The sequence below is a fragment of the Apis dorsata genome, unplaced genomic scaffold (assembly GCF_000469605.1).
Source record: "Apis dorsata unplaced genomic scaffold, Apis dorsata 1.3 scaffold_170, whole genome shotgun sequence".
NCBI classification, from domain to species: domain Eukaryota; kingdom Metazoa; phylum Arthropoda; class Insecta; order Hymenoptera; family Apidae; genus Apis; species Apis dorsata.
The window spans coordinates 386,389-395,939 of record NW_006263458.1 but is presented as its reverse complement, the minus strand read 5'-3'; the positions used below and the strand labels follow the sequence as shown (position 1 = coordinate 395,939).

Below are 9,551 nucleotides of genomic sequence, written 5' to 3'. Positions count from 1 at the left end.
GAGGCGGCGTGAAGGCTGTACACAGCGCTGTCGTAGAGGATGTGGAACGTGAGAAACAGGGAGAGAAGGACCACGGTGAGGAAGGCGGCGGCCATTTTCGGCCTCGATATTCCAACCACAAGGATGCAGTCCGATGTGTCGCCCTCGGCCGGCCTCATGGCAGAGCGGGGCATCCACCTGGAATAATTGTTCTTAATTATTATTATTATTATTATTATTCGCAACGATTGTTTATCATTTTATATAGGAAATATCTCGTTGTTTGTAACTCTCGTTCTTTTTAGAAGGAATGATGATGTTTTTAATTTTTTTTTTCTTTCCTTTATGATTATTTTTTTTTTATCGATCAATCCTGTCCTTTCCAACGCTTTTCCAAGAACATACGTAAAATTAAACAAGATTGATTAATCTCCTTAAATTTTATCGCAAATTTTATTTAAATATTTCTAAATGATAAAAACTAGTAAATAAATAAAAAAAACTAAAAAAAATCAAATTCGTGTAATAAATTTTTAAAATTTAACGATGTATTTGGAAATTATTTTTTTTGTTTGGGATGAATAAGACGATTAATAAGATATTTATTAGACAAATCAAAGAAAAATAAAATTTGTCTAATAAATTTTTAAAATTTAATTTTGAAATTTAATTTAGCAACGCGTCTTAAAGTAACGATATCAAATGTATTTGGAAATTATGTTTTGGAATAAGACGATTAATAAGAAACGACGAATTGTTGAGTCGATGGAAAGATAATTTATTGGCCTATCCAATAATGAATCAAAAATTAAAGTTACGGAGAATTGGCTTGGAACGAAGGCTGGAACGTGGAATTTTTCCGGTTAACTAATCACACGTATTGGCACGGGATATGAGATATTCGAAATCGATCGGGCAGAGTCCGTAAAATTCGAACAGGATATTTTCGTTGGTCGAGTGCCAGGATCGTTTCTCTCTAAATGACAACAATTCTCACGAATTCTGCAACATGATATATCTTACACCATCCTGAAGTTATCATCTCTCAGACGATTAACGAGTATTAAGCAATCGTTGGATATGATCTAAGAATAATTTATCAGGTTGTTCAACAAGAAAATTGAAATATTAACTTTGCGAAATTTGTATGTTCAATTCTTCGTATCTTAAATGATCTAAGAATAATTTATCAGATTCAAATATTAATTTTGTGAAATTTGTAAAATTCAATTTAAGAATAATTTATCAGACCATTCAACAAGAAAATTGAAATATTAATTTTGCGAAATTTGTATGTTCAATTCTTCGTATCTTAAATGATCTAAAAATAATTTATCAGATTCAAATATTAATTTTACGAAATTTATATATTCAATTCTTTGTATCTTAAATGTATCTAAAAATAATTTATCAGGCCATTCAATAAGAAAATTGAAACATTAATTTTGCGAAATTTGTATATTCAATTCTTTGTATTTTAAGTAATCTAAGAATAATTTATCAGAGCATTCAAATATTAATTTTGTGAAATTTGTATATTCAATTCTTCGTATTTTAAGTGACCTAAAAATAATTTATCAAATCATTCAATAAATCAAAAATTGAAACATTAATTTTACGAAATTTGTAAAATTCAATTCTTCGTATCTTGGAAATATGAAACATTCAAAATCATTTCTCTCTAAATGACAACAATTTTCACGATCTGCAACACGTTAAGGATGTCTTATACCATTTGAAAGTTAGAATCTATGAGATGATTAACGAGTAATAAATAAAATATGAATAATTTTAACGTTAATTTTGCAAATTCTATATGCAATTCTTTGTATCTTTGGCAAATGATCAATGATCGAGATAGAAGATATTTTTATTATAAATAGTCCTTATATATAATTTATCAAATAATCGTAAGATATAAATGGTTAACTTTGTGAAATCTATATATGCAATTTGGTATTTTTGGAAATTTTAAACATTTGAGGTAGAGGATATTTTTATTATATATAATCTCTCCCTAAATGACACGATCTATATTTTATAGCATCGGAAGAATTATTTCTGAGATGATTAACGAGCATTAAATAATCGTAAGATATAAATAGTTAACTTTACGAAGTCTGTAAGTCTATGCGATTCTTCATATCTTTGGAAATATGATCGAGTTATTATGTAGTCTCTCTAAATGACACGATTTATAAAGATATCTCATAGCACTGAAAGAATTATTTATGAGATGATTAACGAGTATTAAATAAGATATGAATAACTTCAACTTTGCAAAGTATATGCAATTCTTCGTATTTTTGGCAAATATCGACACAGAGGATATTTTTATTATATATAAATATAATAACGATATCTTACAGTACTTGGAGAGATATTTATTTCTGAGATGATTAACGAGTATTAAATAATCGTAAGATACGAATAACTTTAACTTTGTGAAATCTGTATATATATAATTCTTCGTATCTTTGGAAAAAATATAAATCATTCGAGGCAGAGAATATTTTTATTATATATAACCTCTAAATAACACAATCTATAAGGATATCTCACAGTAATCGTGAGAAATGAATGGCCATTCAACAAGTATACGTAACAAAATCGAAACTATATACACAATTCTTCGTATCTTTCCAAATACGAAGCGTTCGATCGAAGATCATTATCCCATTCCACTCGATTCCGCCATTCCCATCACCAGATTATTATTACCACACACCACATACATTCGCTTTAATCCGGCCCAGACGCCGCCCATAATTTATTCTTTCCACGCCTGGGCGTGGAATTATTAACGCCGAATCTCTCGCATACCGATTAACCACCACCACGCGTTACACGAGCACGCGTCTCCACGACGCGCACAGATCTCTCTCCATTCGGAATTTAAACGGAAAATTCGAGACTCGTCTCGGTCGGTAATTGAAACGCGTGCGAGATAAGCGAAGCAGCCGGAGTCGCGGCCAACTCGCAACGCGCCAACTTCATTACACAGTCGTAACCGCGATTCAATAACACGTTCGCGTCGTGCGAATACGTCGCGTTACTCCTCGAGAGTCGATCTCGAGCTCGTCTCAATGTTTCTCAACTATATAATAAAAATATTTTCGAGATTGAACTGAATTTTCGAGGATATAGGAAAGTTTAGGATCTTTCGAGCTCAATCAATGTGAAATTTACCATCTCCTTTTCGCTCGTCTCGATGGATTGTTTATGGAATGAAGAGATTTATGGGATGAAAGATTATAGAGCCAAGTTATTAATAAATTAATTATATTTATAAATTTATTTAATTTTAATTAATCGAATTGAATGAATTTATATTTTTTTGCAAGTTTATTAAGATTAATAATTATTAATTTGTCAGTAGTTTTTAATATGGATAAATTTATTTTATTTATTTTATGAATTAGGATTATCATTGATTTTTTTTATAGTTTAATTATATAATATTAATAAAATAATAAAATAATAAAAGTAATAAAATAATATTTTATTTACGAATTTTTTCTTTATCTATATTATATATATTATATTTATTTATTGATTTTATTGATCAATCAATATCATTTTTAGTTAAAATTCCTATTTATAATATTTTATTTTTTGATTATTAAAAGCTCACCTTATTACGATCCAATAATTTTAAACCTTCTATTATATTAAAATTTGGCAGAGATACATTATTGATAAATAATTTTTAAAATGAGATTTAATTACTCAAATAACATTTTTAATTATCATTAATTCACTTGAAGTTTTTAAGATCTTGATATATTTATATATCAACACGATACAAAATCAATTATCAATAATTATAAGAACAGCAACTTTCCACTTGAAAAAATTATTAAAATTATCAAAAGAAATCGCAACGTAAGGCAGATATAATACTTTTCGTACAATTTCTCTCTTCCGAGCGATCGAAATCGAATCTCTTCTTACGCGATAATCCACGAAAATCCGCTTGCGCGCCAATTTTCCAAATCGCTCCAATCGACGATCGAAGAGTTTTTGTAACGAGCCAGCCCGAAAAATCGGCTCGAAAATTGGTCGAGGAGTCCGCGAAAAGGACGTAAACGTAACGTACGTAATTAAAGGACGCGACGCGCGCACCCTCTCTCGAGCCTCGAAAGAACGAATGGCAGGAACGGTCTCGAGCGCGAATCGAGAGCATTATCGAGACACACTGGCAGTTTCGAGCGACAACGTGAAGCCAGCCGTCATCCGGGCGATTTTTCGGGAGGAGAAAAATGGACACATCGAGATAAGAGAGAATCTCGTCGGAAACGCTGACATCGGCGCATCAGTGTTTGTTAGAAGGGAGATTATTCAAATCATCGGAGGAGGAATTCGTGATTCATTGAAAATAATAGGTCGGTGGGTAATTATTTTTCCTCTTTAAAAATTTAATCTTTTTTTCATAAAAATTTTTTGATTATTAAAAGCTCACCTTATTACGATAATTTTAAATCTTCTATTATATTAAAATTAGGTGGATACGGAACATTACGAATGATAAATAATTTTTAAAATGAGATTTAATTATTCAAATAACATTTTTAATTATCATTAATTCACTTGAAATTTTAATTTTAAGATCGATATATTTATATAAATCCTTTCCTTTTTTAGTGAGAACTATTTTTATCGAAAATCGAAATATTTTTATCGAAATATTATTGATATCGAAAATCGTATATATTCGCCGTATTATTAATATTTATTAATCTGTCAATAGTTTTTAATTCGATAAATTTATTTTATTTATTTTATGAATTAGGATTATCATTAATTTTTATTATGGTTTTAATTCCACTTGGAGAAAGCTTGGAATGCATCTCGCGATCTCAAATGAAGTGTAATATGTGGATACAATTTTTGATTTTACGCATTTTCACTGATTAAAAAGAGAGGATTATTTTTACGAAAAAAAATTAAAACAATTTTTTGAAAAAAAAAAAAAATAATTGTGCAGCAGTCCAATAGGAACGAAAAGCGTTCCCTTGACGTGTTTTCATTCGTTCATTCGATCTTCTGAATCGAGCTTATTTGATTCCAATGTTCAATTTCAATTCGATTCGGAAAGGAATTTTGAAAGATACCGATTATCGTGGGAGACTTACAAATTCAAATCCACGAGTCGCTTTTAAAAAAAAAATTTTTTTAGCTTTTCAAAGGAAGTTATTTCCAAGTTATATATATATATTCGTAAAGAGAAAGATTTACATTTTAATGACGATTTCGTTATTTACTTCTCAGACTTGGATTAACCCTTTGCGCTCGAGAGACTAGTCTCAGTCGCCACGGATTCAGATTCGAATGAAATTAGCACATTTTTGATGGTGAATATTTAAAAAAGACTGTAATTTTGTTTTGTTATTTTTATTCAAGTATTCATTGATTTTTATATATTTTATTATTATCAAGTTACATATTATACATTATTATATATTTTTATATATTTTCTATTCTATGTTAATTAAATGCAATGTTAATTTCTCTTTTATATATATATAATTATATTTTTATATTATAACAAGAAGCGATAATTTTCTAAAAATTAAATCTCTGTAGAAGCTCGAAATCGGGGAAAAATAAAATTTTGTCCAGTTGTTCGAATCACTTTGCATCGCGGCGTTAAACTGAAGCGATTCGTTATCTTCAATTAACAAAAGCGCGGTATTTTTAAATAGATCTTTATTATTTCTTTATTAACCGTTTCGTTACGGCTGATTAAAATTGCAGAAGACGACGAGTGATTGGAGTTATCATACATCTTTCTCTCACGAAATTTCTCGATAATAAAAATCACTAAAAAATAAAAAAAAAAAATAAAAAACGCGACCGCTGTCGATCTTTCTCTCGAATACATTTTTGCCGCGGCAGAGAAATAGCGAAAGGGTTAAAAAATGTATAAAATCACTTTACTTTTATTATTGGTCACATACATCGAGTTGCTACATCGTCCGACTCAAAAACTCGTCGAGCGCAGAGTTAACGTTAAGCCGAGAAAACTATCGAACAACAACGAGAATTCACGTTTGTTAAATAAGAAAGCGAAATTTCACGCGGGCGCGCGAATGTGATGGAGAAAACTTAACGAAAAACGGATTTATCAGGGATTTTACAACATTGGAACGTTCCAACACGGGGAAACGTTGGCTTTATCGGAACTGGAAATCGATAAATCAACCGTTGTTCCAGGAACCGCTCCCCCCCCCCCATCCGGAAAAGGTTGATCGCGCGGATAAAACAATTCGCTTCTTTCCACTTCCTTCCTGCCCTTTCACGGTTAGCCATCATACCTTCCAATTAAATCCACAAAATTAGTTGCACAGTTTTCTTCGTTTCATCGCAACGAAGAACAGATAACAAGTTTCCGATCGAAAAAATTGATGATGTAAATAGGATTCGCGTTTACACATTTTTCGAAAAAAGCTTTCGTTTTCAAAAGACCCGTTTTGATTCTTCAGCAATTTCGGTGGGCAATCTCGTTTAAAGCTACGCCAGAGGAAAGAATAAAATTCGAAATGAGGAGATGGAAAAAGGAAATCGAGATATATAACATATATTTTCTTTCCAGATTATTTATATTCGTTTTGTCTAATCGTCGCGCTTCCGTTTTTCTTATCCTTGCCACCGACGCGGTTTCGGTCACTGTACTCGAGCAACTCGTCTACGATTAAATAAACGGACACATACACGTGCTCTCTTTCACTCACGCACGCACACAGATGCACAGCACACAAAGGGAGATTCATCGTTAAGAAATGGTGATCCCACGCCACATTGTTCGAAACGACGATGGCCGTTTAGAAAATTTCATAGGTCCCAAGGTGGCGAGCGAACGAAAACGGTCGAAAATGTTTCCAACTGCGAGGACGAGTGCGATCCCGATGGACGAAACGAGACGAAGGTATTAACGCGTTGCTCGCGTATCTTAATTGCTCTCCAGGAGGCGGGGAAAGGAAAGCACGTTCTCTCAAGTTTCTAAATAAAAACGGTTAACGAGGTCTCTGAAGGGGGAAAAAGGGAGAGGAGGGGAGAGGAAAGTTTCGATCTTACAACCGAAATAAATTTAAAAAGGGAGTAAAAAGAAACTTTTCAACTCGGCGAGCCTCGAGTCGAGGCTTAAGAATTGGCGAACAATTCTTTTTTCTTTTCTTTTACGATCGTATCGTTTCCTGCGTATCGCGCATCATCGATTTTCTGTGAAAAGGCGGCCGGGAAAAAGCTGTCGCGATATACGGTGAAAAATGTTATACTCGGCCCGACATCCGTTTCCCGGAGAGAGAACCTTATTCTTCGATCGCGAACTAGATTTCTCTCTTCGCTCGGAGAACCGTGCAATTTATACGCGATCCTCTGAAACAGACGTTTGTTCGATATCGGAGCGTTAGATCGATGCTTTCCAAGATGTACGTTGATTGTCACGTAGAAATACAACACTCTTTGTTTTTTGTTTTTTCAACGGAATGATTTTTTTTTTTTCTTTTTTTTGCGGAAAATCTGTTTCTTTATTCTTCGATCACAAATTCTGGATTTCTTTCGTTCACTCGCATACAATCCTCTAAAATAGAAAAATAATTTGTTCAATATCGAAGCGATTATAAATTATAAATTAATATTTTCCAAGACATGTACATTGATTATTAAAAATATTATAATTATAAAAATGTACGTCGAATTAAACACTCTTCGTTTTTTGATTTTCTTTTTCGTTTTCTTCGTTTTCGAAAAGTTGAGCAGATCGATGTTACGAGTCGATGAATGGATTCTCCGCCATATTGGAATGTGACTAACAAATGGCTCTCTATTCGTTAGACAAAAAGAAAAACTTTCGAATCCTTTTTTTTTTTTTTTTCAGAAACACAAGAAAAATCGTAACTTTTATCCTCGAATATTTATCGGCCTGAGATAGTTTCGTTACGTGCGATGTTTATGCGCGACTATAATCCTTTAATCTCGCGTGACGCGTTTATGTGCAATTTACGCGGCGACATCTCTCGACGATTCGCCGATTCGTAACGAGATTAAAGATTTTTCTATGGTATAAATTTCATTGGCGAAACAAAGAGAGAATTATCATTATCCCGTGATTGATTTGATCGGCGAACGGGGACGAATTTTCGCCAAAGCGAAATTTTTGCCTCGACTATCCTCTTATGAAATATCCGTATTATTGCGATAAAATTTCGAATTTATTCGAGGAACAATCTGTTCCTTCGAAATTGGATTGATATTTACAAAAAAAAAAAAAAAAAGATAATACATCGAACAGCGAGCAAAAATTTTATTTTTCAACGATCGTCATTTTTATTAATCTAATCCAATTTCTCAACCGTCGATATAAACCAAAAATTAAATTTTTCTCTCGCCTTCACTTAACCGATTTAATGATTTCAATTTTCTCAACTTCATCTAACCTAACACCTAAACCATTTCGAAGAAACACTTTAATAACGTTACTTGACAAACCAACAATCCCGATAACGATATATTAAAAAATATTGTTTTCCTTTCTTTTTTCATTAAAACGATCAAATTATTAAAACTTATTGTAAAAATCAAAAGAAAAAAGAAACGAAAATTTTCGCGGAGAAGGATGGTAAGTTATCGGCCGATCGAAGGGGGAGAATAAACAGCGTGCAAAAACCGCAGGACTCTCCCTCCCTCCCCCCTCCCTCTCTCTCTTTCTTTCTCTCGATCGGTTGATTCCGGCCGAGCGAGCGAAGTCACGGGCAGAGAAAGAGAGGATTCGGTTTTTGGCGCAACGCCAAATATTTATCTCGCATCGGTAGCGACTCTCTTTGGAAACGCTTCGACCGTATTTATCGGGACCGAATCGCAATTTCCACGCGCGGTTGATCCAAACGCGACGAACAAACCCGTCCCTCTTTCCACATATTCGCATATAATAATATAATAATAAACGCGTCGAAAGAGAGAGCGAGAGAGAAAATAATTTCTAACCTTCTTCGTCTCGCCCCTTCTTCTCCAATTATCTGTTAAATCAACAAGAAACTTAATTCAAGACTTTCCGCCCGATTATCTACTCCTGTTAACCTAACCTCTGACTAACGAATAATTATTTTAACGATCGTGTGTGCACCCATTATCACCATATATCATATACTCCCCCCGTACGCTTTTACGAAGAACAAGAATTTAAAGAATTCTAAACGAAGATCTATTATATATCTTCCCGTTCTCGTTAATATTTTTATAAGCGGGAAATAAAAACTCCGCTTTCGCCAACGGTATCTCGACGGTTGGAAGGTTTTTCGTGCGGGTTTATCCACCGTCAATTCTCGCTTCTCGTTACAGTGGCGTAGCATAGGATGGACGTAGCGGTTATGATGAGTGTAATTTTGGTGCGTGCTCAACATGGCGCAGCGTCCCCCGCCTTTTAATTACGTCCGGCCGTGTCGGGCACGTGTTCGGTTCGTGACCACGCGCCATGTCTGCTCCTTCAAATTCAAGATCTTATCTTGGCAATTGGCCCAATTAGGAACCGCGACGATCTTCTTGCAACGGATACGAGGGACCTGGCTCCTTAA

The 9,551-nt window shown here is 33.5% G+C and overlaps 1 protein-coding gene across 1 annotated transcript in view; it reads right to left on the bottom strand.

The window, feature by feature from the left end:
• The window catches only part of LOC102676775 (heparan sulfate glucosamine 3-O-sulfotransferase 5), a 146,566-nt gene that overhangs the window by 4,382 nt on the left and 132,633 nt on the right, over positions 1–9,551 (bottom strand). Inside the window, exon 6 of the mRNA XM_006614171.2 lies at positions 1–177. Within this exon, the coding sequence (XP_006614234.1) occupies positions 1–177 (177 nt within the window). The remainder of the gene's footprint in view (positions 178–9,551) is intronic.